The 22,819-nt window shown below is 53.2% G+C and overlaps 1 protein-coding gene across 2 annotated transcripts in view; it reads right to left on the bottom strand.

Annotated features, from left to right (window-relative positions):
- KCNN1 (potassium calcium-activated channel subfamily N member 1) overlaps window positions 1–22,819 on the bottom strand; it is a 140,364-nt gene that overhangs the window by 4,232 nt on the left and 113,313 nt on the right. For both annotated transcript variants that reach the window (XM_032973829.2, XM_032973830.2), the window contains 2 exons: window positions 21,485–21,612; window positions 1,956–2,025 (listed from right to left, as the gene is read on the bottom strand). In XM_032973829.2, coding sequence (XP_032829720.1) covers window positions 1,956–2,025; window positions 21,485–21,612 — 198 coding nt within the window. The remainder of the gene's footprint in view (window positions 1–1,955; window positions 2,026–21,484; window positions 21,613–22,819) is intronic.

Raw genomic sequence — 22,819 nt, 5'->3', positions numbered from 1 at the left:
TCACCAATCACACCCATCACTCACTCACCACCAACACGCTCACCAATCACACCCACCACTCACGCACTCACCACCAACACACTCACCAATCAAACCCATCACTCACTCACTCACCACCAACACGCTCACCAATCACACCCATCACTCACGCACTCACCACCAACACGCTCACCAATCACACCCACCACTCACGCACTCACCACCAACACGCTCACCAATCACACCCATCACTCACTCACCACTAACACACCAATCACACCCATCACTCACTCACGACCAACACGCTCACCAATCACACCCATCACTCACGCACTCACCACAAACACGCTCACCAATCACACCCATCACTCACTCACTCACCACCAACACGCTCACCAATCACACCCATCACTCACTCACTCACCACAAACACGCTCACCAATCACACCCATCACTCACGCACTCACCACCAACACGCTCACCAATCACACCCATCACTCACGCACTCACCACAAACACGCTCACCAATCACACCCATCACTCACTCACTCACCACCAACACGCTCACCAATCACACCCATCACTCACGCACTCACCACAAACACGCTCACCAATCACACCCATCACTCACTCACTCACCACCAACACACTCACCAATCACACCCATCACTCACTCACTCACCACAAACACGCTCACCAATCACACCCATCACTCACTCACTCACGACCAACACGCTCACCAATCACACCCATCACTCACTCACCACTAACACACCAATCACACCCATCACTCACTCACGACCAACACGCTCACCAATCACACCCATCACTCACGCACTCACCACAAACACGCTCACCAATCACACCCATCACTCACTCACCACCAACACGCTCACCATCACACCCATCACTCACGTACTCACTCACGACCAACACGCTCACCAATCACACCCATCACTCACTCACTCTCCACCCACACGCTCACCAATCACACTCATCACTCACGCATTCACCACCCACACGCTCACCAATCACACCCATCACTCACGCACTCACCACCCACACGCTCACTCACCACTAACACGCTCACCAATCACACCCATCACTCACTCACTCACCACAAACACTCTCACCAATCACACCCATCACTCACTCACGACCAACACGCTCACCAATCACACCCATTACTCACTCACCACCAACACACCAATCACACCGATCACTCACTCACCACCAACACGTTCACCAATCACACCCATCACTCACTCACTCACCACCAACACGCTCACCAATCACACCCATCACTCACTCACTCACCACCCACACGCTCACCAATCACACCCATTACTCACTCACTCACCACCCACACGCTCACCAATCACACTCATCACTCACACACTCACCACCCACACGCTCACCAATCACACTCATCACTCACGCACTCACCACCCACACGCTCACCAATCACACTCACCACTCACGCACTCACCACCAACACGCTCACCAATCACACACATCACTCACGCACTCACCACCCACACGCTCACCAATCACACTCATCACTCACGCACTCACCACCAACACGTTCACCAATCACACCCATCACTCACTCACTCACCACCAACACGCTCACCAATCACACCCATCACTCACTCACCACCCACACGCTCACCAATCACACCCATCACTCACTCACCACCAACACGCTCACCAATCACACCCATCACTCACTCACCACCCACACGCTCACCAATCACACCCATCACTCACTCACTCACCACCCACACGCTCACCAATCACACCCATCACTCACTCACCACCCACACGCTCACCAATCACACCCATCACTCACCACCAACACGCTCACCGATCACGCTCAAAGGACACACTCACACGCTCACCACAGTCGCTCATCACACTCACTCGCTCACCACACCCACCACACTCACACCCCCACCACACACACGCTCACCCACCTTCGCCATGTCCACCAGCGTGTTCGCCTGATCCGTCAACTTCCGTTGCTCCATCTTCACGCTCCTCAGCCTGCCAGTCACAGCGCACGGCACGCACGCGGCTCAGCCAACGATGGCAACACCGCCACCAAAGCCGACATCACCACCACCACCAAACCCACCACCACCACCACCAAACCCACCACCACCACCACCACCAAACCCACCATCACCACCACCACCACCAAACCCTCCATCACCACCACCAAACCCTCCATCACCACCACCACCACCACCAAACCCACCATCACCACCACCAAACCCACCATCATCACCACCACCAAACCCACCATCATCACCACCACCACCAAACCCTCCACCACCACCAAACCCACCATCACCACCACCACCGCCACCACCAGCACACGGGCATGCACACTGCTCACCAAACCATGCCGACACCGTCACTACCACGACTACCACCACCAGCGCCACCATCACCATCAACACTATCACCACTAACATCGCCACCACAACCATCACCACCATGACTACCACCACAAACGCCACCATCACCACCATCACCACGACCAGCACCACCACCGCCATCACGGCAAAAGGCACGTAATCTGATGGCACTCCTGTTAATGCTCGCTGTCCAGTGGGTCAGTCATGGATAGAGATACGCTGACGGTGAGGTTGTGGAGGATAATGTGCGTGTTTATAAACCATCGAGCGTGTCGGAACAACACCAGGCCGGTGCTGCACCACGTCTCCTTCATGAATGGAAAATTAAATGCACGATCCACGGTGTCCGTTCTGTGGCCACGCAACGCAAACTCTGGACCCACACAGTAAACCCACAGAGAGTCGAGGACATACACTTTGATATGTATACTCATAGAGATATAGAGATTCATAGGGATACATAGCGACCCATAGAGATAAATAGAGATGCACAGAAATACATTTAGACTCGTAGAGATACGTAGAGGCTTGTAGCGATACAGAGACCCATCGAGATAAATAGAAAACCATAGAGATATATTGACACTCGAAGAGATACATAGAGACCCATAGAGATACATAGATTCCCGTAGAGATACATAGAGAAGACAAGAGCCACAGTAGTGGGTCTGTGGTCATGCAACACAAACTCTGGACCCACAGAGGAAGACACTATACATATTGATACATATTGATACACTATACATGTTGATACATATTGATACACTATACATATTGATACATAGAAACGCATGGAGATACGTCGAGACTTATCGAGACTCAAAGATACATTGACGCTCGTAGAGATGGAGACCCATAGAGATAAACAGAGACCCCTAGACATAAATTCAACACACGAGCCACGGGAGTGTAATTGTGGCCATGGGAAGCAAACGACAGACCGCACAGTGAACCCACTGTCGGCTGCGGTGCTTAAACGGAGGAGGAAGAGCGAAACGACACGAACTCTCTCTCTCTTTCTCTGTCTCTCTGTGTCTCTCTGTCTCTCTCTTTTTACGATCAGAGAAAACAAGAAGATGCTCGGTGTAGGCGGCACTTTGCTTCGTTCATTTCGGTGTTTTTATTTTTTTGTGCTTTGCTTCATGTAAACCCTCCCCCCCCCCTTTTAAATGAAAGATTTAACAAAAGCTCTCTCTCTCTCTGTCTCTCTCTCTTTGTCTCTCTGTCTCTCTCTCAGGGAGGATCTGCCCCACCAGTACTTACGCTGCCAGCGGCTCAAACCAAAGTTCCGCCTTTTGGGGGACATCTTCAGGAAACTGGGGGTGCCCTTCTACAACAGCAGCTTCGTATATGGAGTGGTGCCTTACCTGGCTAACAAGCGCCATGACCTCGCCAACTTCGCCTGTGCTCAGGCGAAGTTGGCGGTGGTACAGAACAAGGTAAAAAGACGCTGCAAGGTGACACTGACGGCTGCTCTGTGCTGCTTCCAGTGTTCAGGGGCCTGCTCAAGGCGCGGCTCCGGCTGGAGCACGCCACGTACCACACACACGTGTCGGTGATGTGCAGCGCGTCTTCTTCGAACGCTGGGGGCCGGACAAGCCCCTCTCTGTACCAGCGTGGACGGCACCCTCATGTAAGTCTATGGGCAATGTAAGTCTATGGGCAATGTAAGTCTATGGGCAATGTAAGTCTATGGGCAATGTTAGTCTATGGGCAATGTGAGTCTATGGGCAATGTGAGTCTATGGGCAATGTTAGTCTATGGGCAATGTTAGTCTCTGGGCTGTCTTAGTCTATGGGCTGTCTTAGTCTATGGACAATGTAGTCTATGGGTAATGTTAGTCTATAGATAATGCTAGTCTATGGGCAATGTAAGTCTATGGTTAATGTTAGTCTATGGACAATGTAGTCTATGGGCAATGTTAGTCTTTGGGCTGTCTTAGTCTATGGACAATGTTAGTCTATGGGCAATGTTAGTCTATGGGCTGTCTTAGTCTATGGACAATGTAGTCTATGGGCAATGTTAGTCTTTGGGCTGTCTTAGTCTATGGACAATGTTAGTCTATGGGCAATGTAAGTCTATGGGCAATGTAAGTCTATGGGCAATGTAAGTCTATGGGCTGTCTTAGTCTATGGACAATGTTAGTCTATGGGCACAAACTCTCTCTCTGCTGAAGCCCTCTCTGTCTCTCTCTCTCGTCATACCCAGCAGCAGCAGCAGCAGGAGAGCTCGACATTGCTTGCCCGTGTCTCTATGACGCACTCCTACCGTTCCCGTATGTAGCCTTTGTTGTCGTAGTAACTTTCTGACCACCCGACCCAACCGGACATCTGTGAAAGAGAGCTTCATGGCTCATCGGATTTCCCCTGCAATCTAAATAAACACTCCGATCTTGAAATCGAGCAACTGGATCGCTGATGCTGCGGCCATTGCGGGCGAAACCAGAGTGGCATTTTATTTCCTTTAACCACAGCGGGTGTCCCCTCTCTCGCTCTTGCTCTAAATCGCGCTCTCTCGCCCTCTCTCTCTCTCGCCCTCTCTCTCTTTCTCCATCTTGCCCTCTCTCTCTCTCGCCCTCTCTCTCAATCGCTCTCTCACACTCTCTTGCTCTCTCTCGCTCTCTCGCCCTCTCTCTCTCAATCGCTCTCTCACACTCTCTCGCTTTCTCTCTCTCTCTCCCGTAGCCAAACGCTGCAGTGACCTCCAGTGGAGGTTAGTGCGCCGGACGGTGCCCTCGGCCGTGTCGCTCAGCCGAATCTCCCCAGGGGCACCAGACTCTTGTGCATACTGCGCTGCCAGGGAGGATCTCGACCACCAGTATTTGGAGTGTCCGCAGCTGAACCCAATGTTCCGGCTTTTGGGGTCCTTTTTTAGGAGACTGGAGGTGCATTTTTTACAAACGCAGTTTCATATTTGGGGGTGGGGGGTGGGAGGGGGGTGCCTTTCCTGGCTCATAAGCGCCACGATTGTGCCAACTTCCTCTGTGCCCAAGCAAAAGAAGTCGAAGTTTACCAGAAGAAGAGAGGCTGCAAGGCGACGCTGGCGGCCGCCCAGCGGCGGTGGCGATGTCGAGGGGGGCCTGCTCAAGGCACGGATCCGGCCGGAGCACGCGAGGCACTCCAATGCCGGGGGGCCGGTCAAGCCCTCTGCACCGGCGCGGACGTCACTCTGAACTGTACTTGTTGACGAGGCGGTGTCTGTGATGCGCGTGGCGCGCGCAGTGCCACGTGACGCGGGTAGCGTTTGTGACGTGCACGCGTGACGCTGTACTCGACGCGACTTTGCATCGAGAATCGGATCCAGTGCTTCTGCTGCTGGCAGCAGTGAAAGTGGTTTAAAACTCAACTCTCTCGCTCGCTCACTGGGGATCCGGAGAGAAGCCCCTCTCTGTACCAGCGTGGACGGCACCCCACGTGTTCACCTTCTGAAGCGCCCGCTCGTCACCGTGACGTGCGCGATGACCACCACCACCACGTGACTTTTCTTTCGTGTTGTGCGCGGTGCTTTTAGCGCCGCAGCTGCATGGATTTATAGCAATGATTTTCATTTGTGTTGCTGGTGACTTTGTGTGTTTCATATCGAAATCGCCTCCAGCGCTGTTGCTGCTGGCGGCAATAAAAGTTGTTTAAAAAGGCAAAAGTCTCACTCTCTCAATCGCTCTCCCAATTGTTCTCTCAGACTCTCGCACTCTCTCTCTCACTGTCAAACGCTCTTTCTCACACACACTCTCTTGCTCTCACACACTGTCATGCTCTCTCACACACTGTCACGCTCGCTCTCTCTCTCCTCTCACACTCTCACTCTCCCACACGTTCTCAATCACCGTGTTCATGAATAACAGATACAACTCACGTTAGCTGATTAGGTTTGTGAATGTGAAATCTCGCCTGTTCCTTTTTTCATAACTAAAGCTGTAAATCCCTCTGTACAACAACATCGTCATTATCACAATCGTCATCATTAACCCTTCATCACTACCATCATATTCCTTTGTGTTCCTGATCGTCTACATCAGCCCATCATCATCAGCCTATCATCGTCACTATGTAGAATGCACGAGTTTAGAGTATTTGTCTGGTATAAATGTCCACGTGATGATGAGCCACTTCGTTGAAGCTATCATTTGTGATGGACAGGTCACTTCTGGAAAAGAGCTGCATAAGTTAGTGGGCCTTACCTGGTCAAATAAAAAAGAAATTGTTTAATTACATGGCCATCATCAACATCATATCCCTTTGAATTCACCATCAACATATTAACACCATCATCATTATCCCTGTCTTTCTCATCATCACTATTACATGGTCATCATCATAACACTATGCAACACGATTTTTGTTCCTGGGTAGAAGTGTTATTTTCTAATTGCTTATGCCTCAAAAGTATAGAAAATGGCTATTATTATTATTATTATTCCCCACAAACTTACTTTTGTGACCAGGACGTTTTCTCATCGAAAATAGGTACATTTCAAAATATCACTGTCCTGGTCACAGAAGCCAAGTTTGTGGGGAATAACAATATAAATTTTCTGTACTTTAAAGGCACACGCAATTGGAAAATAAGACTTAGTACCCACGAAGAAAAAAAACTTTTTTTTTGTTACACAGAGTAATCCTCACACACCGTTTCACATCATAATTATCAAAATCACGAACCCATCACTCATCGTTCTTCCTTTCTCGTCGTGACCATCATGTTAAAAAAAAAAACTGGAAACAATGTTTCGGCTCTTTTTCAGAAGCGACCTGGCCACAAAATGATAGCTCAATGGAGTGGCCTCACCATGTGGAAATATAGAGCAGCGAAATACCCTAAACGTGTGACGTTCTAGTTAACACCTCCTAGCCACCGTGATGTTCTAGTTAACACCCCCTAGCCACCGTGATGTTGATTCGAAATGTGGAAGAAAAAATCGGAGAAAAATCTACACCACCATAGGGGGAGAGACACGCAAACTCCAAAAACACGGACGTCAGGGTCGGAATCGAAGCCACGACCTCCTGCATACCAGGCGAGGCAGTTAACATCTCCTGGCCACCGTGGCGAACCCCCATTACTATAATCACCATCATTAACATAACTCCATCACCACCACCATCATCATCATACAGACACACGCAGGGGGTTTGTATGATGATAATAACAATCATAATAATAATACACCCGACATATCCCGCTGTGGGACGGTGAAATATTGTCTCGAGACACGTGGCGTCTGTCTTCCCGAGACAGGCATTGCTAATGAACTCGGCGGGGCAGGGTTGGGTGTCGTCCTTTAGGCTCCTGTGGCTTGTGGAAGCCACACCGCGAGCGGCTGACAGAGCTGAGCGCCTCCCCCAGGTGACTGCTTTGTTTGTCGATATTTATAGAAGCTGCTGCCCCCCCCCCCACCACCTCGTCCCCCCAACATCCCTCCCCGCATGTCCCGCCACCGATTCCACTGCCACCACCACTACCATCACCACAACACTGCCACCACCACCACTACCATCACCACAACACTGCCATCACCACTGCTACCATCACCACAACACTGCCACCACCACCACTACCATCACCACAACACTGCCATCACCACTGCTACCATCACCACAACACTGCCACCACCACTGCTACCATCACCACAACACTGCCATCACCACTGCTACCATCACCACAACACTGCCATCACCACTGCTACCATCACCACAACACTGCCACCACCACTGCTACCATCACCACAACACTGCCATCACCACTGCTACCATCACCACAACACTGCCACCACCACTACTACCATCACCACAACACTGCCACCATCACTACCATCACCACAACACTGCCGCCACCACCACTACCATCACCACAACACTGCCACCACCACCACTACCATCACCACAACACTGCCACCACCACTACCATCACCACAACACTGCCACCACCACTACTACCATCACCACAACACTGCCACTACCATCACCACAACACTGCCACCACCACTACCATCAACACAACACTGCCACCACCACTACCATCACCGCAACACTGCCACCACCACCATTATCATCACTACTCCCAATCGCTATCATCACCACAACATGAGTTCCACCATCATCAATATCACCGCCACTACCACCGCGCCCCCCACACCCCAAAGCTCACACCGCAACCGTATTTCGGTCCAGCGGTGCAGCAGCTATCGAATGTGTAGGTGGTGCAGGAGCTATCGAGTGTGTAGGTTGTGCAGGAGCTATCGAGTGTGTAGGTTGTGCAGGAGCTATCGAGTGTGTAGGAGGTGCAGGAGCTATCGAGTGAGTAGGTGGTGTAGGAGCTATCGAGTGTGTAGGTCGTGCAGGAGCTATCGAGTGTGTAGGAGGTGCAGGAGCTATCGAGTGTGTAGGTTGTGCAGGAGCTATCGAGTGTGCAGGAGGTACAGGAGCTATCGAGTGTGTAGGTTGTGCAGTAGCTATCGAGTGAGTAGGAGGTGCAGCAGCTATCGAGTGTGTAGGTGGTGCAGGAGCTATCGAGTGTGTAGGAGGTGCAGGAGTTATCGAGTGTGTAGGAGGTGCAGGAGCTATCGAGTGTGTAGGAGGTGCAGGAGCTATCGAGTGTGCAGGTGGTGCAGTAGCTATCGAGTGTGTAGGTTGTGCAGTAGCTATCGAGTGAGTAGGAGGTGCAGCAGCTATCGAGTGTGTAGGTGGTGCAGGAGCTATCGAGTGTGTAGGTGGTGCAGGAGCTATCGAGTGAGTAGGTGGTGCAGGAGCTATCGAGTGTGTAGGTGGTGTAGGAGCTATCGAGTGTGTAGGTTGTGCAGGAGCTATCGAGTGTGTAGGTGGTGTAGGAGCTATCGAGTGTGTAGGTTGTGCAGGAGCTATCGAGTGTGTAGGTGGTGTAGGAGCTATCGAGTGTGTAGGTTGTGCAGGAGCTATCGAGTGTGTAGGAGGAGCTATCGAGTGTGTAGGTGGTGCAGGAGCTATCGAGTGTGTAGGAGGTGCAGGAGCTATCGAGTGTGTAGGAGGTGCAGGAGCTATCGAGTGTGTAGGAGGTGCAGGAGCTATCGAGTGTGTAGGTGGTGCAGGAGCTATCGAGTGTGTAGGTGGTGTAGGAGCTATCGAGTGTGTAGGAGGTGCAGGAGCTATCGAGTGTGTAGGTGGTGTAAGAGTTATCGAGTGTGTAGGTGGTGCAGGAGCTATCGAGTGAGTAGGTGATGTAGGAGCTATCGAGTGTGTAGGAGGTGCAGGAGCTATCGAGTGTGTAGGTGGTGTAGGAGTTATCGAGTGTGTAGGTTGTGCAGGAGCTATCGAGTGTGTAGGTGGTGCAGGAGCTATCGAGTGTGCAGGTGGTGCAGGAGCTATCGAGTGTGTAGGAGGTGCTATCGAGTGTGTAGGTTGTGCAGGAGCTATCGAGTGTGTAGGTGGTGCAGGAGCTATCGAGTGTGTAGGAGGTGCAGGAGCTATTGAGTGTGTAGGTGGTGCAGGAGCTATCGAGTGAGTAGGTTGTGCAGGAGCTATTGAGTGTGTAGGAGGTGCAGGAGCTATCGAGTGTGCAGGTGGTGCAGTAGCTATCGAGTGTGTAGGTTGTGCAGTAGCTATCGAGTGAGTAGGAGGTGCAGCAGCTATCGAGTGTGTAGGTGGTGCAGGAGCTATCGAGTGTGTAGGTGGTGCAGGAGCTATCGAGTGAGTAGGTGGTGCAGGAGCTATCGAGTGAGTAGGTGGTGCAGGAGCTATCGAGTGTGTAGGTTGTGTAGGAGCTATCGAGTGAGTAGGAGGTGCAGGAGCTATCGAGTGTGTAGGTTGTGCATCAGCTATCGAGTGTGTAGGTGGTGCAGGAGCTATCGAGTGTGTAGGTTGTGCATCAGCTATCGAGTGTGTAGGTGGTGCAGGAGCTATCGAGTGTACAGGAGGTGCAGGAACTATTGAGTGTGTAGGAGGTGCAACTGCACCGGGTCCTGCGGTTCAGAGGGGCTCAGGCTCTGGGCTATCAGAATGAAGGCGGTGGGAGGAAGGGGGGGGGGGTCAGACAGGAGGGGGGGGGGTGATTTAATTCCATGCACCAGGGCCTATGCCAAACCACTCCGGTCTGTGGTGGTATCATCCCCACCCCCTTCCTGGGGGATGTGTCGCTGTAGCTCGTGTGACCTTGTTTAAAAAGAGGGGGGGGGTGAGGGGGAGCAGATACGTAGACTCAGTGGGGGGGTAGGAGGGGGGCACTACGCAGCAGTCAGTGTTGGAGGGGGAGCGCTCCATTGAGAGGTAAAACGCAGAGTGAGCGGCGGAGACGCTGAGTGGAATATGTGGATGCGGAGTGGAGTGGATGGACACGGAGTGGAGTGAGTGGACGCGGAGTGGATGCAGAGTGGACGTGTAGTGGATTGAGTGGACGCGGAGTGGAGTGGACGTGGAGGGGAGTGAGTGGACGTGGAGCGGAGTTGGTGGACGTGGAGAGGAGTGGACGTGGACGCGGAGTGAATGGACGTGGAGCGGAGTGAGTGGACGTGTAGTGGATTGAGTGGACGCGGAGTGGAGTGGACGTGTAGTGGATTGAGTGGACGCGGAGTGGAGTGGACGTGGAGGGGAGTGAGTGGACGTGGAGGGGAGTGGACGTGGACGTGGAGGGGAGTTGGTGGACGTGGAGGGGAGTGGACGTGGAGGGGAGTGAGTGGACGTGGAGGGGAGTGGACGTGGAGGGGAGTGAGTGGACGTGGAGGGGAGTTGGTGGACGTGGAGGGGAGTGGACGTGGAGGGGGGTTGGTGGACGTGGAGGGGAGTGGACGTGGAGGGGGGTGGACGTGGAGTGGACGTGGAGTGGGAAGGTGCCCATGGACACGACGGGGGAAAGCTGCACCGCGTGGGGTCGAGGATGTGTGATGGGAGAATGGGACGATGGGAGAGGTTGACATGTGAGATGGGAGGATGGCACAATGGGAGAATGGGACACGGGATGATGTGTGATCGGAGAATTGGAGGATGCGTGATGGGAAGATGGGATGTGAGATGGGGGATGGCATGTCTGATGGGAGGGTGGGATGTGTGATGGGAGGATGTGAAGCTGTGTGATGGGATAATGGGAGGATGGGAGGCTGTGTGATGGGAGGGTGGTGGAGCGTTGCTGCGTGAGATTCGCCCAAACGAGGAAGTCGGAAAATGTAACAGACTCCCCGCTTCCCCCTGCGCCCCCACCCTCCCCCCCACACACAAAATAATTAATATAATGGGTGGCGCCATGGGCAGAGAACGAATAGATTGACTTCCCGCTCAGAGTGCGATTCAGAATCTCATACGTCCACATAATCATTGTCGTCATCACAACTCCACCAGCATCATCATCATTACCACGATTGTCGGCGATCACTTAAAAATCACCATCATCTTCAAAAGTATTGTCATCCCCATTTTCATCACGATCAAAATAACCCCAACGATCGCTTCGTAGACACATCATCTTCACCGCCACCACCACAATGAACCCTCCCCGGGTTGCTAAACCGAGTACCACTTAGACATTAAAAAAGGGCAGGACGTTTGGAAAGACCGCTCCCTGCCATATGAACGTGGAATTACCACCAGCGGGTATCCCACGTTCCTCGTGCGCGTGCCAGGGTCTAATTTCTCTCTCTGTGAATGCCCCGGGGACTCCTGGAATTCCGTCGTTTCATAAATGCCCCTCTCCCCCCTCTATCCCCGTCTCCTCTCCCTCTGGACCACAACGTGGAGTTCAACTCACTCCGTTATTCATGAGAACCTGGCTCGCAATTGCATTTCTCTCTCTCTCTCCTCATTCATCCCCGGGAAAGCCTCACGGCTGAGTCTCGCGACTCTTTTTCAGCAGCATCCTGATAAGTTTTCACGATAGATGGCGATGGGGGGGGGGAGCGGGAGGGGCGCGCGGCTGGCAGGAAAATAATTTAGCGGAATAATTTTAAGAGCATTCGGCTGCTGCTATAAATTTCCGCGCGTTGAGCCACTTCGTTGTGCGATCATTTGCGATGGTCAGGTCGCTCCTGAAAACATAGCTCTACGCCTGGCAAAATAAAATAGTTTAATTAGTTCAGTTTAATTTGTCACATTTTGGCACACGATGGCCTACTCCTTGCCGAGGGCGTCACGGGATCTTTAACGTCAAGTGCTCGTGGAGCAGATGGCGTGTAGCAGTACCTTTATCAGTACTGTTGTTATCACACAGCAACAAGAATAAACTTTTTTTTTAACTCTCAACTATTTTTACTTTACGAGGTAAGGCCACAGAGCTGTATAGCTCTTTTTCAGAAGCGACCTGGCCATGGCAAATGATTGCTCAACGAGTTGTGGGCTCATCATCATCATCACGTGGACATTGATAGAAGTAGCCAAATACTCTCTAAACGGGATATGTTGATTCTAACTGTGGAGGGAATAAACCGGAGGATCCGGAGAAAAATCCACGCGACCATGGGGAGAGAGGAGGAGAGAGAGAGACACGCAGACTCCAAATATACAGCAGCAGGCGCCAGGGTCGGGATCGAACCCGGAAGCTCCTGTGTACCAGGCGAGGTAGTGAACATCTCATAGCCACCATGATGATGATGATGAAGAGAGAGAGAGACCATAAACTCCAAATATACAGCAGCAGGCGCCAGGGTCGGGATCGAACCCGGGAGCTCCTGTGTACCACGCGAGGTAGTTAACATCTCCTAGCCACCGTGATGATAATGAGAGAGAGACACGCAAACTCCAAATATACAGCAGCAGGCGCCAGGGTCGGGATCGAACCCGGGAGCTCCTGTGTACCAGGCCAGGTAGTTAACATCTCCTAGCCACCGTGATGATGATGAGAGAGAGAGACACCGTGAACTACAAATATACAGCAGCAGGCGCCAGGGTCGGGATCGAACCCGGGAGCTCCTGTGTACCAGGCGAGGTAGTCAACATCTCCTAGCCACCGTGATGATGATGAGAGAGAGAGACACCGTAAACTACAAATATACAGCAGCAGGCGCCAGGGTCGAGATCGAACCCGGGGGCTCCTGTGTACCAGGCGAGGTAGTGAACATCTCCTAGCCACCGTGATGATGAGAGAGACACCGTAAACTACAAATATACAGCAGCAGCAGGCGTCAGGGTCGGGATCGAACCTGGGAGCTCCTGTGTACCAGGCGAGGTAGTTAACATCTCACTACAGAGAGAACCCACGACCTCCTGTGTACCATGCGAGGTAGTGAACATCTCACTACAGAGAGAACCCACGACCTCCTGTGTACCATGCGAGGTAGTGAACATCTCACTACAGAGAGAACCCACGACCTCCTGTGTACCAGGCGAGGTAGTGAACATCTCACTACAGAGAGAACCCACGACCTCCTGTGTACCAGGCGAGGTAGTGAACATCTCACTACAGAGAGAACCCACGACCTCCTGTGTACCAGGCGAGGTAGTGAACATCTCACTACAGAGAGAACCCACGACCTCCTGTGTACCAGGCGAGGTAGTTAACATCTCACTACAGAGAGAACCCACGACCTCCTGTGTACCAGGCGAGGTAGTGAACATCTCACTACAGAGAGAACCCACGACCTCCTGTGTACCAGGCGAGGTAGTTAACATCTCACTACAGAGAGAACCCACGACCTCCTGTGTACCAGGCGAGGTAGTGAACATCTCACTACAGAGAGAACCCACGACCTCCTGTGTACCAGGCGAGGTAGTGAACATCTCACTACAGAGAGAACCCACGACCTCCTGTGTACCAGGCGAGGTAGTGAACATCTCACTACAGAGAGAACCCACGACCTCCTGTGTACCAGGCGAGGTAGTGAACATCTCACTACAGAGAGAACCCACGACCTCCTGTGTACCAGGCGAGGTAGTGAACATCTCACTACAGAGAGAACCCACGACCTCCTGTGTACCAGGCGAGGTAGTGAACATCTCACTACAGAGAGAACCCACGACCTCCTGTGTACCAGGCGAGGTAGTGAACATCTCCTAGCCACCGCGCCACGCCGATGGATTCTGCCAACACGGGGCGAGGGCGCTGCCACTGGGCCAAGGCGTCACCACCCACGCACCCTACACGCTGGCGTGCATCCCATCTCAGATCTCATCTTACATTATGTCTCCTTATACATCTTGCCTTGCGTAGATTTACGTAGCAGAGCCTGGTTACAAGGCGCTTCACAACAATTATTAACAATGTACGTAAGGTGCCAGTGGTTGAGGTCGAGTGGGGTTGTTATTGAAAGTGGTGGTGGCGTGGTTCATGGCGACAGTCAGGGGAACAGGCGGGAGTCGTTGACGGGTTGGTATAGGGGTGGTCATAGTGACATTGCTCCCCCTCCATTGCCTCACCCCCATTGCTCACCCCCATTGCTCCCCTAATCCGCCTCTATTGCTCCCCCATTGCCCCCCCATTGCTCCCCCCCCCCATTGCCCCCCATTGCTCCCCCCCCACTGCTCCTTCATTGCTCCCCCATTGCCCCCCCCATTGCTCCCCCCATTGCCCCCCCCATTGCTCCCCCCCCATTGCCTCCCCCCCACTGCTCCTCCATTGCTCCTCTATTCATGTGTAAATCAGGAGCCGCATCCGCATGCAAATCAGGTAACGTGGATCTCAGCAGCAGCGCGACGCCGAGAAATTCAAGCTGAGATGAGTTGCGACCAAGATGGGTGGGGGGGTGGAAGGGGAGGTGGGGGGGTGGGGGATGTGAGGGAGGTGGGGGGTGGGGTCGCGACCTCCGGCAAGAGGAGCGGCAAGGGAGAGAAGCACCCACGTGTGTGTGTGTGCGTGTGTGTGTGTGTGTGCGCGTGTGTGTGCGTGTGTGTGCGTGTGTGTGTGTGTGGGAGCGTAGCGGTGAGGTGTGGGAAGCTGTAAGCCCCAGGCTACTTTGGGCTCGCCTTCCCATCAACCGGAGGCGAGGAGTGGTGGTCGTGGTTACTTATGCCCCCACCGAAGACGAACTTCCGTGGAGGGATGCAGGCAAAGCCGATGAGTCAGATGCCTTCTATGACCTCCTGTCACAGGTGCTGGCTTAAGTGGCCCCTCGGGATAGAGTGATCTTGTTGGGTGACTTCAATGCCTGAGTTGGTCATGATGCTGGCACCTGGTCTGGAGTGATTTGAGGGCATGGGCAAGATAAGCACAATAACAACGGTAGCAGGCTGCTCGATTTTGTGCAGCCCATGGGCTTGTAATTACCAACACGCTGTTCCAGCATCGGCGCATCCACACAACATCATGGATGCACATCGGGTCCAAGCAATAACATCTGCTGGACTACATAGTGATGGACCAGCGGATGCGAGCCCATGTCCTTGACACTCTGACCATCGACTAGTTACCTGTAAGATGCGCCTGCCATTCTTCCTCTCCGATGGTGGGTGTACACCCAGGACCCCATTCCAACCCAAAGTGGCCTGGTCTCAGTTATCTGATGAAAGTTGCAAAGGAGAATTTCATCATCGCTTGCGGCTGGGATTGGCATCGTCCCCTACTCCTCCTGATGTCGAGGGTAAATGGGCGAGGTTTAGGACTGTGACTCATGCAGCTGCAATGGCTGCTTAGGGGTACACGGTCCAGACCTCCCCAGAGACCCTGGCTGACATAGGAGGTGTTCAGGATAGTTGACAAAAAGCGACAGGCCCACTCTCATCGGCTACAGCATCCCACGTCAGAGAATGAGGAGGCCTTTGCTCGGAGGTTCGGAGAGCCGTGAGGTGCTGCAAGGATGGGTGGTGGTCGCGGGTTGCTGAGGAGATGGAGTCTGCCTCAGTGGCCCGCGATCACAAATGCCTATTTAACTCCATCAAAAAAGTAACCTGCAGCGCCACACCTATTACCATCATTAGGAGAAAAAACGGTGATCCAATCTCCAACCCCCAGGAACAGGTTTGCAGATTTGCTGAGCATTTCTGTGAAGTCCTGGGGGAGGGGAAATCCCTCAGCCAGGAAAACATCGTGGCACAAAGTGGGGATGACCCTGCTGAGGCTGCGGTGCCTCAAATATTGGAAGAAGTCACCCCCTGTGAGTGGCTGGCTGAGGTGCCATCTGTTGAGGAAGTACTGAAGGCGATCCGGAGTCTGAGACCAGGAAAAGCACCGGGCAGAGATGATCTCCCAAGCGAAATGCTGAGGGAGGGTGGCGTTTGTGCACAGACTGCCCTATATGACATCATAAACAGGTCGCTGCAGGGTGGGCTGGTAGGAACATTGGAATTTTGCGCAATTTTATGACATTGTTACGTAAAATTGTGCAAATTGAGAGCGTCTTCCCACCTTTTTGCCCTCAAAATCGTTGAGGGTTCTTCTACACCCAACAGCACGAGATTTCACATCGTTAAAGTATTGAAAGGGGCCGGACGGACGGACGGACGGATGGACACATTAATCTATTGCAGGCTGGTACACTCAGTTTACAACTTTGTTCCTACCAGTTTAACAGTCTGGGCCACTGGACCGGTTCCGCAGGATTGGTAGGATGCCCTGGTGGTCCCCTCTCTTTAAGAAGGGTCAGACTGTAACAACTACAGGGGCATCTCACTCCTCAGTGTGCCGGGAAAGATCCTGGAAAGGATTATTCAACATCGCCTTGCCAGGCATGCTGAGGAGAGGCTTGTGGAGCCCCAATGCGGTTTCAGGAAAGGACGGTCCTGCACAGACGCCATATTTTCTGCCCGTCTGCTACAGCAGAGGTGTAGGGAATTCCAACAAGACCTACATCTCTGCTTTATTGACCTGGTCAAGGCCTATGATACCATCAGTAGGCCTGGGCTCTGGGTTGTTCTTCGTACTTTTGGAGTTCCTGACCCTCTGCTCACGATCATTAAGGACCTTCATGATGGTTAGGGGGCCCGAGTAAAACTAAGTGGCCGGGAGTCAGAGCCATTCCCTATACACCTTGGGGTGTGACAGGGATGTCTTCTGGCTCCCACATTATTTAACATCTATTTTGACCACGTAGTTCGTGAAGCCTTCAATAGCTGTACCGGGGGAATTTCCATTTGGTACAGATATAATGGGAGGCTGATCGATGCTCGGGTGCGGTCAAGGGATGGCTTCCGATTGCTCAACCACGTTATGTATGCCGATGATTTGGTAATAGCTGCTGAGACTGGAGTGTGTCACTAAGAGGTGGGGCCTTACCATCGGCCCCACCAAAACTAAGCACCTGCCTGGGTATTTTGTACCATCGGACACTCCACCCCCACAACTCCCAATCGGTGATGGGGCAGTTGTGGAGAGAGTGGAGAGTTTCTCATACCTGGGCAGTGTGCTTATGACCGGTTCTAGTTTAACAGCAGAGGTCTCACTCCGAATCAGTCGAGCGGCAATATCTTTTCATCGGTTGCGTAACGCTGTGTGGAAGCTACCTGGTCTGTCGCTCCGTACTAAGCTTCAGGTCTTCTCGGCCACAGTCATTCCCCCTCCCTTCTCTACGCTTGCGAAACGTGGATCCCCCTAATGGAACATCTTCGCCGGTTAGAAACATTTAGGCTAGCCTGCCTACAATCCATCCTGGGTTTAACCAGGCTGGATTGTGTGAGGAGCTCCCAAATCCTTGAAAGATGTGGACAAAGTCCCATCGGTGAGCTCCTCCGGCAGGCAAGGCTGCGTTGGCTGGGCCATGTAGCCCGCATGCCAAGTCACCGCATGCCTAAACAGCTTTTGTTCGGCCGGATCGAGGGGGCTAAACGGGCGCGGCACGGGCTAGAGAAGAGACGGAGTGATGTGGTATAGGAGGACGTGGAGCTGAGTGGACTTGCCGGTGACTGGTACCAGCGGTGTCATGATCGGCCTCTGTGGAGGAGGCTCGTGAAGGATGCTACTGGGCAGTTGGAAGCAGTCGCCCTCCAACAACAACGGAGGGTGGAGGAGCGACGTTCACAACAACGAGTGGAGCGCCGGGTGGCTAAAGCACAGCAGGTTGGCACAGTAGGGGGCACAGGTAGTGCATCAGCCAGTCATCTCAGTCAGTCGACCCGTGGCACCTGGGTCTGCCCCGTGACCTCCTGCCAGCGGGCGTTCGACACTCCACGTGGCCTCAAGGTGCACATGTCCTGGCACAAGCGTCGTGGTGACATCACCACCACTTAGTGGCGAATGGCGGTTGTTGTTGTTGTCGTTGCGTGTGTGTGCGTGTGTGTGTGTGTGCGTGCGTGTGTGCGTGCCCCTATAGTCTGTTAAGGCTATATGGGGGATCTTTATCTTTGTGCGTGTGTGTGCGTGTGTGATGGAGGAGCGATAGTGTAGCGGTTAGCGTGCTGCGCTATGAACCTGGCGACCCGGGATCGATTCCCGCTCACGGCCAACACCAGTGACGATTATCTGAACCGGTCACGGGCCTCCCCTAGGTCGACTCAGCCTCAAATGAGTACCTGGTGCGGTGTGTAAACATTGCCACTAGGGAGACAAAGGCAGTCGGGCGTGGTGCTGGCCACCCACCCCCTCGTGTACCGTTCCGGCCTTCATAGGTGCTCGCTAACAGCACTTGCCCCTACAGTCTGTTAAGGTTATATGGGGGATCTTCATCTTTGTGCGTGTGTGCGTGTGTGCCTTTGTGCCTTTGTGTGTGCGTGTGTGCCTTTGTGTGTGCGTGTGTGCCTTTGTGTGTGCGTGTGTGCCTTTGTGTGTGCGTGTGTGCCTTTGTGTGTGCGTGTGTGCCTTTGTGTGTGCGTGTGTGCGTGTGTGCGTGTGTGCCTGTGCGTGTGTGCGTGTGTGCCTTTGTGTGTGCGTGTGTGCCTTTGTGTGTGCGTGTGTGCCTTTGTGTGTGCGTGTGTGCCTTTGTGTGTGCGTGTGTGCCTTTGTGTGTGCGTGTGTGCCTTTGTGTGTGCGTGTGTGCCTTTGTGTGTGCGTGTGTGCCTTTGTGTGTGCCTTTGTGTGTGCGTGTGTGCGTGTGTGCCTTTGTGTGTGCGTGTGTGCCTTTGTGTGTGCGTGTGTGTGCGTGTGTGTGCGTGTGTGTGCGTGTGTGTGCGTGTGTGTGCGTGTGTGTGCGTGTGCCTGTGATTTGTCGCGCTGCGCTACGAAGCCGGCGACCCTAGTTCGATTCCCGCTCACGGCCAACACCAGTGACTATTATCTGAGCCTGGGCCTCCCTAAGGTACCCGGAATGATGTGTACCCGGAATGATGTGTAAATATCAGCACGGGGGAGACAAAGGTGGCTGGGCGCGGTGCTGTCCACCCTTCATAGGTGCTTGCTTATAGCACTTGCTCTTACAGTCTGTGAAGGCTATACGGGGGATCTTTGTTTTTGTCTTTGTCAGCGAGTCAACCCACCACACCTGCGTCTATCACGTGACCTGCATAAGCGAGCTTTCAACACTTCATGTGATGGCCTCGACGTGCACCTAGCCTGGCACAAGTACCGTGGTGATGTTACTGCCACTCAGTGGCAAGGCGTGGTTATATTATTATTATTGCTGTGAATGTGAGCCACCCAGGTCGACTCAGCCACACCACTCCTTCGTGAGCCGTGCCGGCCTTCATAGGTGCTACTCGCTAACAGGACTGCCTCTATGGGTCATGAGGTTAAGCAGACGATTTATTTTACCACGGAAACTCTTGTGGTGTTAGGGTTCACATGGGGAAAGGGGGGGGGGGTGGAGGAGGAGGGGCTATTGGCAGATGCCAATATCCCCCACCATGACCACCACCACAATCATGATCACCACCATCACCGCTACCACCATCACCATCATAATCATCACCACTATCACCATCATTACCACTAGCACCACTCTCTTTCATCACCACCACCGACAACGGTGTCACCACTAAACCAACCACCATCGCCGCCAAAAAAAAATCTCTACCACCAATACTGCCAACCCCAGGCCGATTAAAGCCACCACCATCACCACCATCACCGCTATCGACCAATACAGATACTTGCCATTCGCCACGAAATAACCTTGACATCACCACTGCGTCAGTGCCGTGGTGATGTCGAGGTCTCGCTGCTGGCAGGAGGTCATGGGACAAATCCAGCAGGTGCCATGGGTCGACTGACTGAGAAGACCGGCACATGCACCAGCTGTGACTCCTATAGTGCCAACTTGCTCTATTTTAGCCGCCCAGCACTCCGCTTATTGTTGTGAGCGTTGCTCCTCTGCCCTGCGTTGTTGTTGGAGGGCGACTGCCTCCAACTAACCAGGAGCGTCCTTCACGAGCTATCAACAGCACCCTTGCCAAGCGCCCACGCCCACTGCCAGCACGTGGAGCGAAACGTCGGACATTGTGCCGAACGCACGGGTACGACCCGAAAGTGCGTCGACAAAGAGCCGCACAGGAGTGCAACCGCGAAAAAAAACATCCTACACTCAACCAAATTGCTTATCATTCCGTGGAAATGTATAGCATCAGCAAAATACTGTAAACGCACGTGATGTTGATTCTAAATGTGGGAGGGGGAAATACGGAAGGAGGACCCGGAGCAAAATCCACACGACCACCACGGGGAGAGAGAAAGAGAGACATGCAAACTCCAAATATACAGCAGGCGTCAGGGTCGGGATCGAACCCACGACCCCCTAACTTAGTAACACCAAACAGAGGAGATGTCAAGTAGCGGCGAGTGACCTTGAGTCACGGGGAAGGATTTGGTTTAGGGCAGAGCCGCCCTGCTCTACACCGGCGCGTCTCGGAGAGGGTCGTACACACATGTGGCAGGCGACTTGTTATTGCATCGCCATCCCGTGCCAACACGCCGGGTGAAAAACGGCACCCCCAGTGGCAGCTGTCCCTGTGCAGCGCAGCATGCCTCAGCATCTGGCCTGTGAGCGGACATTCATCTGCCAAAGCCTTAGGAGACCTCCCGGTGGCAGCTGTCACTGCAGCACATCAGACTGTTATGTGGTCTCACCCAGGGGACCCCCCAGTGGCAGCTGTCCCTGTGCAGCACAAGTCGACTCAGCGCCTGGCCAGCGAAGCGAGCATCAACCTGCCAGTAGTAGCGTGGGTGGTGCAACGATCGTTGCTGTGCGTAAAGCCAAGTTCAGTGGGAAAACTACAGGCGCAGCCCTGCAATTACGCCCGTGAATCTGCGGCTAAACGGGCTGGGCAGCACCCTTCCCCCCTCCTCCAACACCCCCCCCACAACCCCTCCCCCCGCCCCGCCCCCCTCTGACGTACTGGTGGATCGCCTGCAGGAACTTGCGCTGGTGTTTGCGCACGCGCGAGTGGTCGATCTTCTTCACGAGCTTCGTGTGCTTGTAGATGAGCCACGTCTCGCGCAGCACGTTGGCCGCCGCGTTCTTGATCTGCGGGACGAGAGGGAAGAGATGCACGACGCTCGGTAGTCGGCTCCAGGCCCGCGAACAGAGAGAGACGGAGAGAGAGAGAGAGAGACAGAGAGACGGAGAGACGGAGAGAGAGTGACAGAGAGACGGAGAGACGGAGAGACAGAGAGACAGAGAGACGGAGAGAGAGTGACAGAGAGACAGAGAGACGGAGAGAGAGTGACAGAGAGATGGAGAGACGGAGAGACAGAGAGACAGAGAGACGGAGAGAGAGTGACAGAGAGACGGAGAGACGGAGAGAGAGTGACAGAGAGACGGAGAGAGTGACAGAGAGACAGAGAGACGGAGAGACGGAGAGAGAGTGACAGAGAGACAGAGAGACGGAGAGAGAGAGAGTGACAGAGAGACAGAGAGACGGAGAGAGAGAGTGACAGAGAGACAGAGAGACGGAGAGAGAGTGACAGAGAGACAGAGAACCAGAGAGTTGCATGCGCAGGGCCCCTATGGGTCTCAATCGCGACTCGACTCTGGCTTGAGTAGAATGTATTTTCTACTTCATGCAAGCTACAAAAAATGCAGGCGTGAGGGTCGGGTTTGAACCCACGACCTCCTGTGTACCAGGCGAGGTGGTTAACATCTCCTAGCCACCGTGACACCCCACCAGTGTTAACCAGGGCGCCAGCTGGAGTGGAACTGCGAAGCTCTGCAACAAATGTTATATCCTTAGAGTGCCTTAGCTCAGAGCACTTTGCATAGTTTGAAAAGCGGTAGTGTACCTTGCACTCTAGTGGTGGTGCCTTACGCCGATAATCTCAACTCGGAGCCAACCTATAGCACCAGCGTTCCAGTGTCCCAAGTGAAAAATTAATCGAAACTATTTTTTTTATTTTACCAGCTAAGGCCCACTGAGCTATATCGCTCTTTTTCATAAGCGGCCTGGCAACGAATGACAGCTCAACGAAGTGGCTTATCACGTGGGCATTCGTAGCAGACAAATACTCTAAAACGCACGTTCATTCTAAATATGGAGGGGAAAACCAGAGGACCCGGAGAACAACCCACAGGACCACAGGGAGAACATGCAACAACCAAATATACAGACGCGAGGGTCAGCATCGAAGCCACAACTTCCTGTATACACGGCGAGGTAGTTAACACCTCGCCGTCGGGAGATGTTAACTGTTAAGAACAGCATCACTATAACCCTCAATGCCTATGAACAAATCAC

Source organism: Petromyzon marinus, chromosome 52 (assembly GCF_048934315.1).
Source record: "Petromyzon marinus isolate PM22_M1 ecotype Great Lakes invasive population chromosome 52, UKy_Petmar_22M1.pri1.0, whole genome shotgun sequence".
Taxonomy (NCBI): Eukaryota; Metazoa; Chordata; class Hyperoartia; order Petromyzontiformes; family Petromyzontidae; genus Petromyzon; species Petromyzon marinus.
This window is presented reverse-complemented; position numbering and strand designations above follow the sequence as displayed.